The sequence below is a fragment of the Macaca nemestrina genome, chromosome 14 (assembly GCF_043159975.1).
Source record: "Macaca nemestrina isolate mMacNem1 chromosome 14, mMacNem.hap1, whole genome shotgun sequence".
Lineage (NCBI taxonomy): Eukaryota > Metazoa > Chordata > Mammalia > Primates > Cercopithecidae > Macaca > Macaca nemestrina.
The window spans coordinates 57240125-57257578 of record NC_092138.1 but is presented as its reverse complement, the minus strand read 5'-3'; the positions used below and the strand labels follow the sequence as shown (position 1 = coordinate 57257578).

At 34.8% G+C, this 17454-nt stretch overlaps 1 protein-coding gene across 4 annotated transcripts in view; it reads left to right on the top strand.

Moving 5' to 3' along the window:
• C9orf72 (C9orf72-SMCR8 complex subunit) overlaps positions 1-12181 on the top strand; it is a 29348-nt gene extending 17167 nt beyond the window's left edge. For 3 of the 4 annotated variants that reach the window (XM_071077887.1, XM_011761822.2, XM_011761821.3), the window contains exons 7-11: positions 123-239; positions 1985-2220; positions 8030-8087; positions 10067-10176; positions 10304-12181. In XM_071077887.1, the coding sequence (XP_070933988.1) occupies positions 123-239; positions 1985-2220; positions 8030-8087; positions 10067-10176; positions 10304-10490 (708 nt within the window). In that variant the 3' untranslated portion in view covers positions 10491-12181. The remainder of the gene's footprint in view (positions 1-122; positions 240-1984; positions 2221-8029; positions 8088-10066; positions 10177-10303) is intronic. The other variant, XM_011761823.3, reaches the window with a different exon arrangement.
• The last annotated feature ends 5273 nt before the right edge of the window (positions 12182-17454 follow it).

The window sequence follows — 17454 nt, the reverse complement described above, 5'->3', positions numbered from 1 at the left end:
TACTTATTGCTTAGGATATGTTTTATTGATAATAACAATTAAAATGTCAGATATCTTTCATAAGCAGATCAGTGGTCTTTTTAAAACTTTGTATTTTAATGCTAAAATCTTTTCTTTTGTAGATAGTCAGAACATTATGCCTTTTTCTGACTGCAGCAGAGAGAAAATGCTCCAGGTTATGTGAAGCAGAATCATCATTTAAATATGAGTCAGGGCTCTTTGTACAGGGCCTGCTAAAGGTATAGTTTCTACTTATCACAAGTGAAACCAATTTTCTAAAATCATTTTTGAGACTCTTTGTAGACAAATATTAAATATTAGCATTTAATGTATCTCATATTGACATGCCCAGTGACTGACTTCCTTTGCACAGTTCTGCGCATAGACTATATGTCTTATGGATTTATAGTTAGTATCATCAGTGTAACACCATAGAATACCCTTTGTTTTCCAGGTGGGTCCCTGTACCTACATGTCTAGCATCAGGTGTTGTTGTTTTTTTTTTTTTAAACATATGCTTAAATCAGGTTGCACATCTAAAATAAGATCATTTCTTTTTAACTAAATAGATTTGAATTTTATTGAAAAAAATTTTAAAACATCTTTAAGAAGCATATAGGATTTAAGCAGTTCCTATGTATGTGTACTAAAATATATATATATTCCTAAATATATATTCCTATATATAATATATGTATTTCTATATATAATATATATTAGAAAAAACTTAGAGTTTTCTTTCATTTGAGTCTACTGTTCAAGGAGCAAAACAGAGAAATGTAAATTAGCAATTATTTACAATAATTAAAGGGAAGAAAGTTGTTCACCTTGTTGGATCTATTATTGTTGTTTTAATTATAGTCCCAAGACGTGAAGAAATAGCTTTCCTAATGGTTATGTGATTGTCTCATAGTGACTACTTTCTTGAGGATGTAGCCACAGCAAAATGAAATTTAAAAAATTTAAAAATTGTTGCAAATAAAAGTTATATTAGGCTTTTGTGCAATTTCAATAATGTGCTGCTATGAACTCAGAATGATAGTATTTAAATATAGAAACTAGTTAAAGGAAACACAGTTTCTATTTGAATTATACAAATCTGTAAATTAGAACTTCTCCTGTTAAGGCATTATAAAGTGCTTAATACTTTTGTTTCCTCAGCACCCTCTCATTTAATTATATAATTTTAGCTCTGAAAGGGACCTATACCAGATGTGTAGAGGAAATTTCAAAACTATGATCTAATGAAAAAATATTTAATAGTTCTCCATGCAAATACAAATTATATAGTTTTCTGGAAAATACCTTTGACATTATACAAAGATGATTATCACAGCATTATAATAGTGAAAAAATGGAAATAGCCTCTTTCTTCTGTTCTGTTCACAGCATATGGCACAGTACCTCATATGCAGTAGGTTATTATGACCTGGTAACTGGCTCCCCCAACTGATTAGGAAAGAAGTAAATTTGTTATTTATAAAAATACGTGTTCATTGAGATGCATAGAATAATTAAGAAATTAAAAGACACCTGTAATTTCAAATCCAGTGAATACCCACTGTTAATATTTGGCATATCTCTTTCTAGTCTTTTTTTCCCTTTTGCATGTATTTTCTTTAAGACTCCCACCCCCACTGGATAATCTCTGCATATTCTAATCTGCTTTTTTCACAGCAGATTCTAAACCTTTTTGAATATCAACACAAACTTCAACAACTTCATCTTTAGATGCTAAATAATGAATTCATTTTTATTTACTTAACCACTTTCTTTGGATGCTCAGGTTATTCTGATGTTTTGCTATTAAAACCAATGCTATACTGAACACTTCTGTCACTAAAACTTGAACACACTCATGAATAATTTCTTAGGATAAATTTTTAGAGATGGATTTGCTAAATCAAAGACCATTTTTTAAAAATTGAAAAACAATTATATCGTTTGGCATGTAAGACAGTACATTTTCCTTTTATTTTGACAGGATTCAACTGGAAGCTTTGTGCTGCCTTTCCGGCAAGTCATGTATGCTCCATATCCCACCACACACATAGATGTGGATGTCAATACTGTGAAGCAGATGCCACCCTGTCATGAACATATTTATAATCAGCGTAGATACATGAGATCCGAGCTGACAGCCTTCTGGAGAGCCACTTCAGAAGAAGACATGGCTCAGGATACGATCATCTACACTGACGAAAGCTTTACTCCTGATTTGTACGTAATGCTCTGCCTGCTGGTACTGTAGTCAAGCAATATGAAACTGTGTCTTTTATGAATAAAAACAAAACAGAAGTTGCATTCAAAAAGAAAGAAATATTACTAGCAGAATTATGCTTGAAGAAACATTTAATCAAGCATTTTTTCCTTAAATGTTCTTCTTTTTCCATACGATTGTGTTTACCCTAAAATAGGTAAGATTAACCCTTAAAGTGAATATTTAACTATTTGTTTAATAAATATATATTGAGCTCCTAAGCACTGTTCTAGGTACTGGGCTTAATAGTGGCTAACCACACAGCTCCAGCCCCTACATTGCATATAGTCTATTGTATAAGTTACTGAATGGACTTACTAACAAAACCAGAGAAGTAATTCTAAGTCTTTTTTTCTTGACATATGAATATAAAATACAACAAAACTGGTAAAATATATTAATAGAGCATTCTTTTACTTTGCATTTTATATTGTTACTCACTTCGTATTTAAGAAAAACAGTCTGATCAGGAAATTCAAAAGGAAAAGTAATGATAATTAATTGAGCATGGACCCAACTTGAAAAGAAAAAAAAGGATGATGATAAATCTATAATCCTAAAACCCTAAGTAAACACTTAAATGATGTTCTGAAATCAGGAAAAGAATTATAGTATACTTTTGTGGTTCTCTTTTATTAGTTGAAAAAAGGCACAGTAGCTCATGCCTATAAGAACAGAGCTTTGGGATTCCAAGGCAGGCAGATCACTTGAGGCCAGGAGTTCCAGACCAGCCTGGGCAACATAGTGAAACCCTATCTCTACAAAAAATAAAAAAGAATTAGTTGAATGTGTTTCTGTGTGCCTATAATCCTAGCTATTCAGAAAGCTGAGGCAGGAGGATCTCTTGAGCCCAGGAGTTTGAGGTTACATGGAGTTATGATGTGCCAGTGTACTCCAGCCTGCGGGACAATGAGATTCTGTCTTGTTAAAAAAAAAAAGTGCTTGGAATAATGTTTGGCATATAGAAGGTAACAACAGTAAGTGTTAACTGTAATAACCCAGGTATAAGTGTGTAAGGTGATAGAAAAATTGGGGCAAACAACCCTGACCTGTGTCTCTACAGAATAAGTTTGAGTTTAGGCAACAGACATGTGGAGCACCAGTAATTACACACTAAATGTTAACCAAAAGCATTGAATAGTAACATCTTGTTCAAGGGACCCCCAGCCTTATATATCTCAAGGTGCAGAAAGATGACTTAATATAGGACCCATTTTTTCCGAGTTCTCCAGAGTTTTTATTGGTTCTTGAGAAAGTAGTGGGGGAATTGTTTTAGAAAATGAATTGGTCAAACTGAAATTCCATGTCAGTAAGTTTTTACATATTGGTAAATTTTGATAGACATGTAGAAGTTTTCTAATTAATCTGTGCCTTGAAACATTTTCCTTTTTCCTAAAGTGCTTAGTATTTTTTCCCTTTTTTGATTGGTTGCTTGGGAGCTTTTTTGAGGAAATTTAGTGAACTGCAGAATGAGTTTGCAACCATTTAGTATTTTTGTTTTGTGTTTTAGAGGAGGTATGTGTATTTTAACATTTCTTAATCATTTTTAGCCAGCTATGTTTGTTTTGCTGATTGACAAACTATAATTAAACAGCTATTCTCATTTTGCTGATCATGACAAAGTAATATCCTGAATTTTTAAATTTTGCATCCAGCTCTAAATTTTCTAAATTTTCTAAACATAAAATTGTTCAAAAAATAGTATTTTTAGCCACTAGATTGTGTGTTGTTAAGTCTGTTGTCACAGACTCATTTTACTTTTCAGTGTGTGTTTTTACATGTTAATTATGTTTGTCATTTTTAATTTTAACTTTTTAAAATAATTCCAGTCACTGCCAAAACATGAAAAATTGGTCACTGGAAATTTTTTTTTTAACTTTTATTTTAGGTTCATGTGTACATGTGCAGGTTTGTTATACAGGTAAATTGCGTGTCGTGAGGGTTTGGTGTACCCAGGTAATAAGGGTAGTACCCAATAGGTAGTTTTTTGATCCTTACCCTTCTCCCACCCTTCTTTCACCCTCGAGTAGGCCTTGGTGTTGCTGTTTCCTTCTTTGTGTCCATGTGTACTCAATGTTTAGCTCCTACTTAGAAGTGAGAACATGCGGTATTTGGTTTTCTGTTCCTGGATTAGTTCACTCAGGATAATAGCCTCTAGCTCCATCTGTTTTTTATGGCTGCATGGTATTCCATGGTGTATATGTATCATGTTTTCTTTATCCAGTCTACCATTGATAGACATTTAGGTTGATTCTCTGTCTTTGCTATCATGAATAGCGCTGTGATGAACATATACACATGCATGTGTCTTTATGGTGGAACAATTTGTATTCCTTTAAGTATATACAGAATAATGGGGTTGCTAGGGTGAATGGTAGTTCTATTGTAAGTTATTTGTGAAATCTTCAAACTGCTTTTCACAATAGCTAAACTAATTTACAGTCCCACCAGCAGTGTATAAGTGTTCCCTTTTCTCCACAACCTTGCCAACATGTTATTTTTTTACTTTTCAATAATAGGCATTCCTAGAGAATTGATTTGCAATTCTCTAATGATTAGTGATATTGAGCATTTTTTCGTATGCTTTTTAGCTGTGTGTATATATTCTTTTGAAAAATGTTAATGTCCTTTGCCCAGTTTGTAATGGGGTTGTTTGTTTTTGCTTGTTAATTAAAGTTCCTTCCAGATTCTGGATATCCCTTTGTCAGATGCGTGGTTTGCAGATATTTTTCTCCCCTTGTGTAGGTTGTCTTTTTACTCTGTTGATAGTTTCTTTTGCCGGGCAGGAGCTCATTAGGTCTCATTTGTGTTTGTTTTTGTTGCAGTTGCTTTTGGCGTCTTCATCATAAAATCTGTGCCAGGGCCTATGTCCAGAATGGTATTTCCTAGTTTGTCTTCCAGGGTTTTCACAATTTTAGATTTTACGTTTATGTCTTTAATCCGTCTTGAGTTGATTAAGGAAGGGGTCCAGTTTCACTCTAATTCCTATGGCTAACAATTATCCCAGCACCATTTATTGAATACGGAGTCCTTTCCCCATTGCTTGTTTTTGTCAATTTTGTTGAAGATCTGATGGTTGTAGGTGCTATGTGGCTTTATTTCTTGGCTGTCTATTCTCCACTGGTCTGTCTGTTTTTATACCAGTACCCTGCTGTTAAGGTTCCTATAGCCTTTTAGTATAAGGTCGGCTAATGTGATGCCTCCAGCTTTGTTCTTTTTGCTTAGGATTGCTTTGGCTATTTGGGCTCCTTTTTGGTTCCATATTAATTTTAAAATAGTTTTTTCTAGTTTTGTGAAGAATGTCATTGATAGTTTAGAGGAATAGCGTTGAATCTGTAGATTGCTTTGGGCAAATGGCCATTTTAACAATATTGATTCTTCCTATCTATGAACATGGAATGTTTTTCCATGTGTTTGTGTCATCTCTTTATACCTGATGTATAAAGAAAAACCAGTATTATTCCTACTCAATCTGTTCCAAAAAATTGAGGAGGAGGAACTCTTCCCTAATGAGACCGGCTTCCTTCTGATACCAAAACCTGGCAGAGATACAACAGAAAAAAGAAAACTTCAGGCCAATATCCTTGATGAATATAGATGCAAAAATCCTCAACAAAATACTAGCAACCAAATCCAGCAGTACATCAAAAAGCTAATCTACTTTAAGTAGGCTTTATCCCTGGGATGCAAGGTTGGTTCAACATACACAAATCAATAAGTGTGATTCATCACATAAACAGAGCTAAAAACAAAAACCACAAGATTATCTCAATAGGTGCAGAAAAGGCTTTCAATACAATTTAACATCCTTCATGTTAAAAACCTTCAGTAGGTCAGGTGCAGTGACTCACACCTGTAATCCCAGCACTTTGGGAGGCCAAGGCGGACGTATATCTTAAGCCCAGGAGTTCAAGACCAGCCTAGGCAGCATGGTGAAACCCCATCTCTACAGGAAAAAAAAAAAAAAAAAAAAGCTTAGTATGGCGGCATGCACCTATAGTCCCAGCTACTCAGGAGGTTGAGGTGGGAGGATTGCTTGAGCCCAGGAGGCAGAGGTTGCAGCGAGCTGAGATCGTGCCACTGCACTCCAACCTGGGCAATAAAGTGAGACCCTGTCTCAAAAAGAAAAACAAAAATAATCCTAAACCAACTAGGCATTGAAGGAATATGCCTCAAAAAAATAAGAACCATCTATGACAGACCCACAGCCAATATCTTACCAAATGGGCAAAAGCTGGAAGTATTCTCCTTGAGAACCGTAACAAGACAAGGATACACACTCTCATCCCTCCTTTTCAGCATAGTTCTGGAAGTCCTCGCCAGAGCAGTCAGGAAAGAGAAAGAAAGAAAAGGCATTCAGATAGGAAGAGAAGAAGTCAAACTATTTCTGTTTGCAGGCAGTATAATTCTATACCTAGAAAATCCCATAGTTTCTGCCCAGAAGCTCCTACATCTGTTAAAAATTTCAGCAAAGTTTTAGCATTGTCTGTACTCCAACAGCTTCCAGGGTGAGAGTGAAATCAGGAACACAGTCCCGTTCACAATAGCCGCAAAAAGAATAAAATACCTTGGAATCCAGCTAACCAGGGAGGTGAAACATCTTTACGAGAATTACAAAACGCTGCTGAAAGAAATCAGAGATGACACAAACAAATGGAAATGTTGTTTTTAACACCTTGCTTTATCTAATTCACTTATAACTAAGATATTCATTCAGTGGAACAGGTATAATAAGACCACTCGACTTAAATATAAGCCTTATTCTCTTTCCAGAGCCCAAGAAGGGGCACTATCAGTGCCCAGTCAATAATGATAAAATGCTGATATGTTTCCCCTTTACTGTTTCTTTCTTCTGTAGTGTGGTACACTCATTTCTTAAGATTAGAAAACTTGACCTACCTTCCTGTTTGCTTCTACACACCCCCATTCTCTTTTTTTGCCACTCCGGTCAGGTATAGGATGATCCCTACCACTTTCAGTTAAAACCTCCTTCCCTTATTAAATGTTCTCTTACCACTCTGGCCTGAGTAGAACCTAGGGAAAATGGAAGGGAAAAGATGAAAGGGAGGTGGGGGCTGGGAAGGGAATAGTCTTGTTTGTGTGTTTGCTTTGGCACCTACTATATCCTAGGTGCTGTGTTAGGCACACATTATTTTAAGTGGCCATTATATTGCTACATCTCACTCTGGTCATTGCCAAGGTAGGTAGTACTTTCTTGGATAGTTGGTTCATGTTACTTATAGGTGGTGGACTTGTTGAGGCAAACCCAATGGATAATCATCTGAGTGTGTTCTCTAATCTCAGATTTTTCTTCATATTTTTTGGTTTGTTTTGGTTTTTGATGGTGGTGGTTGTTTGCTTATTTTTGTTGCTGGCTTGTTTTTTTGTTTTGTTTTTGATATGGCAAGAATTGGTAGTTTTATTTATTAATTGCCTAAGGGTCTCTACTTTTTTTAAAAGATGAGAGTACTAAAATAGATTGATAGGTACATACATACCTTTATTGGGGACTGCTTATATTCCTTAGAGAAAAAAATTACTTATTAGCCTGACAAACACCAGTAAAATGTAAATATATCCTTGAGTAAATAAATGAATGTATGCTTTGTATCTCCAAATATATACATCTATATTCTTACAAATATGTTTTTATGTAATACCAATTTATAAGAACTTAAAATGTTGGCTCAAGTGAGGGATGGTGGGAAGTAGCATTATATAGCCATTTCAACATTTGAACTTTTTTCTTCATTTTCTTCTTTTCTTCAGGAATATTTTCCAAGATGTCTTACACAGAGACACTCTAGTGAAAGCCTTCCTGGATCAGGTAAATGTTGAACTTGAGATTGTCAGAGTGAATGATATGACGTGTTTTCTTTTTTAATATATCTTACAATGCCTGTTCTCTCTCTCTATATATATATATTTATATATTTCCCTGGATCATGCCCCAGAGTTCTGCTGAGCAATTGCAGTTAAGTTAGTTACACTACAGTTCTCAGAAGAGTCTGTGAGGGGATGTCAGGTGCATCATTACATTGGATGCCTCTTGTCCTAGATTTATGTTTCGGGAATTCAGACCTATGTTTACAATATAATAAATATTGTTGCTGCCTTTTACAGATAAAATAATAAGATATAAACTTGACCACAACTACTGTTTTTTGAAACATAGAGTTCATGGTTTACATGTATCAAAGTGAAATCTGAGTTAGCTTTTACAGATATAATATATACATATATATATCCTACAATGCTTGTACTATATATGTAGTACAAGTATATATGTGTGTGTGTGTGTGTGTGTATATATTATGGCACTGTAGTATATATATGTTTATATGTTAAAAAATATATAAATATATGTTACATATTTAACATATAAACATATATACATATATGTTAAATATATAACATATACTCTATATATGACAAATAGAGTATAATATATATTTTTATTTTTTTATATATATAAAACATGATAGAATTAAGAATTAAGTCCTACTCTGTTTTATTAGGTGCTTTTTGTAGTGTTCAGTCTTTCTAAAGTGTCTAAATGATTTTTCCTTTTGACTTATTAATGGGGAAGAGCCTCTATATTAACAATTAAGGCTGCAGCATTGATTACTTCAAACAACAAACATTTTAATTCAAGCATTAACCTATAACTCAAGTAAGTTTTTTTTTTTTTTTTTTGAGAAAGGGAGGTTGTTTATTTGCCTGAATTGAGTCAAAAATATTTTTGAAACATCATGTACTTATTTAAATGATAACATCTTTATTGTTTCATTCTTTTAAAAAATATCTACTTAATTACACAGTTGAAGGAAATTGTAGATTATATGGAACTTATTTCTTAATATATTACAGTTTTGTTATAATAACATTCTGGGGATCAGGCCAGGAAACTGTGTCATAGATAAAGCTTTGAAATAATGAGATCCTTATGTTTACTAGAAATTTTGGATTGAGATCTATGTGGTCTGTGACATATTGCAAAGTTCAAGGAAAATTCGTAGGCATGGAATTTCTCAAACTGAAAATCCCTCCCACTGTCCACGTCATCACATGCACACATTCTACTCTTACCCACCCACTCCACCCCTTGCAAAAGTACAGATATATGAATGTCTCAAAACCATGGGCTCATCTTCTGGAAGCTTCAATGTTATTTGAAGAATTGGGCAGAAGAAGTTAAGAAATATGAAATAGCTTACATATGAGTTTTAATAGTGAAACAAACATGGATGTATTCTGAAGTAGAATGCAAAATTTGAGTGCATTTTTAAAGATAAATCAGAAAACTTCAAAAAACTATCAGATTGGCCGGACATGGTGGCTTATGCCTGTAATCCTAGCACTTTGGGAGGCTGTGGTGGGTGGATCACGAGGTCAGGAGATCGAGACCATCCTGCCAACATGGTGAAACCCCATCTCTACTAAGTATACAAAAATTAGCTGGGCGTGACAGCACGTGCCTGTAATCCCAGCTACTTGGGAGGCTGAGGCAGGAGAATCGCTTGAACCCGGGAGGTGGAGGTTGCAGTGAGTCAAGATCACACCACTGCACTTCAGCTTGGTGACAGAGCTAGACTCCATATCAAAAAGAAAAAAAAAAAAGAAGTCAGATTGTTCCTACACCCAGTGCTTCTATACCACACTCCTACTAGGGGGCATCAGTGGAAATGGTTAAGGAGATGTTTAGTGTGTATTGTCTGCCAAGCACTGTTAACACTGTCCTAGAAACATTGCTGTACAAGTAGAATGTGAGCAAATTATGTATTGAAATGGTTCCTCTCCCTGCAGGTCTTTCAGCTGAAACCTGGCTTATCTCTCAGGAGTACTTTCCTTGCACAGTTTCTACTTGTCCTTCACAGAAAAGCCTTGACACTAATAAAATATATAGAAGATGATACGTGAGTACAACTCCTACATGGAGGAAAAACCTTTGTACGTTGTTTTTTGTTTTATTTCCTTTGTACATTTTCTGTATCATAATTTTTGCTTTTTTTTTTTTTTTTTTTTTTTTCCCATTACTTTCAGGCAGAAGGGAAAAAAGCCCTTTAAATCTCTTCGGAACCTGAAGATAGACCTTGATTTAACAGCAGAGGGCGATCTTAACATAATAATGGCTCTGGCTGAGAAAATTAAACCAGGCCTACACTCTTTTATCTTTGGAAGACCTTTCTACACTAGTGTACAAGAACGAGATGTTCTAATGACTTTTTAAATGTGTAACTTAATAAGCCTATTCCATCACAATCGTGATCGCTGCTAAAGTAGCTCGGTGGTGTGGGGAAACATTCCCCTGGATCATACTCCAGAGCTCTGCTCGGCAATTGCAGTTAAGTAAGTTACACTACAGTTCTCACAAGAGTCTGTGAGGGGATGTCAGGTGCATCATTACATTGGATGTCTCTTTTCCTAGATTTATGCTTTTGGGATACAGACCTATGTTTACAATATAATAGGTATTATTGCTGTCTTTTAAATATATAATAATAGGATATAAACTTGACCACAACTGCTGTTTTTTTGAAATATATGATTCATGGTTTACATGTATTAAGGTGAAATCCGAGTTCGCTTTTACAGATATTAGTTGACTTTCTATCTTTTGGCATTCTTTGGTTTGTGGAATTACTGTAATACTTCTGCAATCAACTGAAAATTAGAGCCTTTAAATGATTTCAGTTCCACAGAAAGAAAGTGAGCTTCAACATAGGATAAGCTTTAGAAAGAGAATTGATCAAGCAGATGTTTAATTGGAATTGATTATTAGATCCTGCTTTGTGGATTTAGCCCTCGGGATTCAGTCTGTAGAAATGTCTGATAGTTCTCTATAGTCCCTGCTCATGGTGAACCACAGTTAGGATGTTTTGTTTGTTTTATTGTTGTTGCTATTGTTGATGTTCTATATAGTTGAGCTCTGTAAAAGGAAATTGTATTTTATGTTTTAGTAGTTGTTGCCAACTTTTTAAATTAATTTTCATTACTTTTGAGCCAAATTGAAATGTGCACCTCCTGTGCCTTTTTTTTCCTTGGAAAATCGAATTACTTGGAAGAAGTTCAGATTTCACTGGTCAGTCGTTTTCATCTTGTTTTCTTCTTGCAGAGTCTTACCATGTACCTGCTTTGGCAATCATTGTAACTCTGAGATTATAAAATGCATTAGATAATATATTAACTAATAAGATCTTTTTTTTCAGAAACAGAAAATAGTTCCTTGAGTACTTCCTTCTTACATTTCTGCCCATGTTTTTGAAGTTGTTGCCATTTGCCTGCAATAGGCTATAAGGAATAGCAGGAGAAATTTTACTGAAGTGCTATTTTTCTAGGTGCTACTTTGGCAGAGCTAAGTGGTCTGTTTCTTTTGTTTCCTTAATGCGTTTGGACCATTTTGCTGGCTGTAAAATAACTGATTAATATAATTCTAACACAATATTGACATTGTAGTGTACACAAACACAAATATTTTATTTAAAACTGGAAGTAACATAAAAGGGAAAATATATTTATAAGAAAGGAATAAAGGTAATAGAGCCCTTCTGTCCCCCAGCTACCAAATTTACACAACAAAATGATATGTTCTAATGTGAAAGGTCATAATAGCTTTCCCATCATTAATCAGAAAGATGTGGCAGCTTGATTTTTTACACAACCCCTGAACTAGATGACTGTTGTACTGTAGCTCAGTCATTTAAAAAATATATAAATACTATCTCGTAGTGTCCCATACTATGTTTTTTACATGATAGATTCTTATTTAAGTGCTAACTGGTTATTTTCTTTGGCTGGTTTATTGTACTGTTATATAGAATGTAAGTTGTACAGTGAAATAAGTTATTAAAGCATGTGTAAACATTGTTATATATCTTTTCTCCTAGATGGAGAATTTTGAATAAAATATATTTGAAATTTTGCCTCTTTCAGTTGTTTGTTCAGAAGAAAATACTATGATATTTGAAGACCGATCAGCTTCTGTTCAGCTGACAGTCATGCTGGATATAAACTTTTTTAAAAATTAATTTTGTCTTTTCAAAGAAAAAATATTTAAAGATCCTTTATGATGTAATCTATGTTAAAAAAAGCTTTCTGCTTAACTCTCTGGATTTCATTTTGATTTTTCAAATTATATATTAATATTTCAAATGTAAAATACTATTTAGATAAATTGTTTTCAAAATTCCTATTATTATAATATTAATATAACCTAAACTGAAGTTATTCATCCCAGGTATCTAATACATGTATCCAAAGTAAGAGTCCAAGGAGTCTAAACACTTTCATCTGCAAAGCTAGGAATAGGTTTGACATTTTCACTCCAAGAAAAATACTTTTTTTGAAAATAGAACAGTTGAGATGAGAGGTTTCTTTAAAAGAAGACTAATTGATCATATCACTATGATTCTCAAAGAAGAAACCAAAACTTCATATAATACTACAAATATGAGATAGTTACTTCTGTGGTATATTTCTGTAATGCTACAGGTTAAACAGGTCACTCTTATATAACACTATTTTGATTTTGATGTAGAATTGCACAAATTGATATTTCTTCTATGATCTGTAGGGTATTGCTTAAAGTAGCAAAAACAGTCCACCACCTCCAGTTAACACACAGTAACACTATGGGACTAGTATTATTATTTCCATTTTACAAAGGAGGAAACTAAAGCTTAAAGATGTGTAATATACAGCCCAAGGTCACACAGCTGGTAAAGGTAGATTTCATCCCAGACAGTTACAGTCATTGCCATGGGCACAGCTCCTAACTTATTAACTCCATGTAACTGGTACTCAGTTTAGTTGAATTGAAAGGAGAGTAGGGAAGCAGGTTTTACAGGTCTGTTTGCACTATTCAGAGCCCAAGTGTGAATCCCTGCTGTGCTGCTTGGAGAAGTTACTTAACCTATGCAAGGTTCATTTTTTAAATATTTGAAACGGAATGATAATACATACTTCACCAGTGGGTTTAATGAGACCTTATAAGATCATTAGTTCAGTACCTGACCAGTGCTTCATAAATGCTTTTTCATCCAATCTGACAATCTCTAGCTTGTAATTGGGGCATTTAGAACATTTAATATGATTATTGGCATGGTAGGTTAAAGTTGTCATCTTGCTGTTTTCTCTTTGTTCTTTTTTCTCCTTCCTTTTGGATTTTTTTTAAATTTTACTGTGTCTTCTCTGTTGTCTTATTAACTAGAACTCTGATTTATTTTAGTGGTTGTTTTAGGGTTATACCTCTTTGTAATTTACCAGTTTATATATTACTTGACATACAGCTTAAGAAACTTACTGTTGTTGCCTTTTTGCTGTTATGGTCTTACATTTTTACTTCTACATACATTATAAACTCCACACTTTATTGTCATTTTTTTACTTAGTCAATTATCTTTTAAAGATATTTAAATATAAATGTTCAAAACACCCCAATTAAAAGTTAGAGTTTTTTTTTTTTTTTTTTTTTTTGAGACGGAGTCTCGCTCTGTCGCCCAGGCTGGAGTGCAGTGGCCGGATCTCAGCTCACTGCAAGCTCCGCCTCCCGGGTTCACACCATTCTCCTGCCCCAGCCCCCGAGTAGCTGGGACTACGGGCGCCCGCCACCTCGCCCGGCTAGTTTTTTTTTTTGTATTTTTTAGTAGATACGGGGTTTCACCATGTTAGCCAGGATGGTCTCCATCTCCTGATCTCATGATCCACCTGTCTCAGCCTCCCAAAGTGCTGGGATTACAGGCTTGAGCCACCGCGCCCGGCCAAAAGTTAGAGCTTGTTAATGCCACATGATCTCACTTACATGCAGAATCGAAAAACTTGGAACTCATAGAAGCGGAGAGTAAAAACATGGTTACCAGGTGCTGGGGAGAGGCAGTGGGCTGGGAAGATGTTGGTCAAAGTTAGATAGGAGGAATAAGTTCAAGAGATCTGTTGTACAACTTACTCAGATAGGAGGAATAAGCTCAAGAGATCTATTGTGCAATGTGACTATAACCAACAACATGTATTGTACACTTGAAAATTGCTAACAGCATCTTTTAAGTGTTCTCACTACAAATACATATGTGAAGTAATGTGTATGTTAATTAACTTCAGTCATTTCACAATGCATACTTACTTCAGAACATCATGTTGTATGCTATAAATATATACAACTTTTATTTTTTGATTTTAGAAATGTCCTTAAAAAGTCAGAATTTCGGATCAGATAAAAAAGCAAGACCCAACCAAATACTGCCAACAGGAAACACACCTTAAAAATAAAGGACAAACAGATTAAGAGTAAAAGGATGGAGAAAAGATACATCATATTGAAAATCAGAAGAAGGCTGGAGTGACAATATGAAACAAAATAGATTTCAGAGCAAAGAATATTACCAGGGGTAAAAATGATCATTTCATAATGATAAAAGAGTCAGTTCAACAAAAGGATATAACAATCCTAAATGTTTTTTCACCTCATAACTGCATCAAAATACATGAAGCAAAAACTGATAGAACTATAAGAAGTAGACAAATCCACAATTATGTTTAGAGATTTTAATATCCTCTCAATGTTTAGTAGAACAAGAATACACAAAATCAGTAAGGATATAGATGATTAGAACAAAACTATCAACCAACTTGACCTAAATGACATTTGTAGAGCACAGCAGTCCCCAACAATAAATGACACATTCTTTCTAAGAGTACATGAAACATGTACCAAGATAGACTGTATTTTGAGCCGTAAAACAAATCTTGATAAATTTAAAAGGATTCAAGTCGTAGAAAATATGTTCTCTGACCACAATGGAATTAAATTATTAACCAATAACAAATATCTGGGAAAACCTCAAAAACTTGGAAAACAGTGCTTTTAAAAGATTAAATAATTTCTAAATTATCTGTATTTGGGGGAAAGGAGAAATGGATTAGAGAGCAAAAAGGGTATCAGAGTGCTGTGGGACGATTTTTATGAAGAGTGGAACAGAATCTGCCTTTGATGTTTCCCTACTACAGCCCATTCTTCACGTTGATAACAGCGTGATCCTTCTAAAATTCAATCTAGCAATCACTTCTGTTTAATGACTCTCCAACTCTTACAGAATTAGGTCCAAAATTCTAGCACACAGTTTCTGTTGATCTTTGTAACCTTTCTTCCCACAGGTCTAGCTAGTACATATTTCTTTTGTTGTATTTATTACACTATTCCTTTGCTTATCTGTCTCCCCACCTAGGCTAAAGAACAAGATTCTTGTCTTTTTCATTTTTGTATCTCAGTGCCTAGCATGGTGCTGGGCACACGGCATGATTCCAGTAAATGTTAGCTGGATGGATGTAATGAGTACATTAATTTATTTGTTTTACCCCAAAAGAATTATTTCCTGCAAATCAAAGAAATTGCTTTCTTTATATAATCAAAAACTATTTTTCCAGATTATTCGTTAAAAATTAATGAATTAAAAATTAATTCATTAAAAATTAAGCCTATGCACAACCTAGCTCTAAAGTTAAAAGATTTTAGGCAGCAATTTTTTAGTCTTTTTGAAGTAATAAATTTCAATCTTTTGAAATTTCTGTTTCTGCATTTGTGCCACACCATCTCATTTCTTGCTGAAATGTTTTTGTTAAATTAATTGCTTGATAAATTGCTAAGTACTTTTCATGAGACCAATTAGGACAATAGTAAGTATCCATCTGTGGAGTACGGACATTCAAGAAATCTGATCCAGTATTTAGAAAGTCATTCCTGAGCTGAGTTGGCTCAAACTGGCACCTTCTGGCATTTGCTTGTGGGTGGGGAATGTGGAATGCTTTGAAAGCTGAATGGGTTTGTCAAGTTTTAAAATTCCCTTATGGCTAAAGGAAAACAACATTCATTGTTTGAAAACACCATTGTTTGTTTTTTCTGCTTTTTTGTTCTTTGGAGCCTGAATCTGCAAAAACACTCACACCCAGCGTTTTGCTTCATGTATCCCTCCTAAGATGTTTTTAGAGATGTGAATAGTGTCTCCACACTACTTTTTATTGTGATTGTTCAGAGTGTTCATAACAAATGGTAAAAAGTCGATTTTAATGCTCATATCGAGTTTTATGGAGAAGGACCATCATTTATGTTTGTCATTGTAAGTTGATAGTAGAATTTTTGGAAGTTTGGGTCCTAGAACCAGATTTCCAAGGCTCAAATCCTTATTTTCTCACTTCCTAGCTGTATTTAACCTCTCTGTGCTGCCTCAGTGTCCTCATCTATTCTTTAAGAGTAAGAATAGAACCTACCCGATAGAATCATTTGACGATTAAGTGAGTTAATAAATTCAGAATGCTTGGAACAGTAACTGGCACAGAGTAAGTGCACAATAAAATTGGGTTACAGCTATTATCAGGATTATTGCTGTCATAATCCTCACCATTAAGCAATTAAATGTAGAGTACCAAAATTTGATTATTAAACTACAATTTTACAGCCATGATTCCCAGTGATACCATGTCAGTAACAAGATTATTTTTTTAGCTTGAGCCTGTCACTACCTCATTGCAAGTAGCAGAGTGTGTTGCCTTAGGCAAATGTCATTGTAGGAAATGAAAAAAATTGCCTGTGAGCTACTCTCCAGAGGCCTCATCCCATTTTTCCCATCATCCACTTTACTCCATCTCCACTGCCACTATTAGGACCTTATCATTTCTTATCCAGATTAATTCAACAGCTTCCTTCGTTCTAGTCTCCATGATTTCACCCACTGGCCATCCCCTCCCCTTTGCCCAATTTTCTCCATTTATGGTAGAGTGATCTTTTTAATATGAAACTCCTGACTTGCCTTAAAAAGCCCTCATTGACAACCTTCAACCCACAATCCATGGTGAAGCACAGGAGCCTTGGGGATCTGCCCCCAGCACACCTCTCCACCTTTGTGTCTCACTGCTCCTGCCTTCAAAGAGCCCTGATGAAGTATTTGTAGTTCCCCCTGACTCACCTTGCTCTTACTGGGCCTGTGTGCGTGCTGCTCCCACTACCTGCAGTACGCTTACCCACTTCACCTGGATGAACTTTGTCAGTCAGGATTCACCTTAGGTGGGCATCATGTTCTTCCAGGTCTCTCCTCCAACTTTGAGTTGAGAGTATTCCAGACTTTAAGCTCCATGGGATAGGGATCTTGTCTGTGCACCAGCTTATTCCCAACTGCCTGGCACATAATGCATTTATTAAATATATA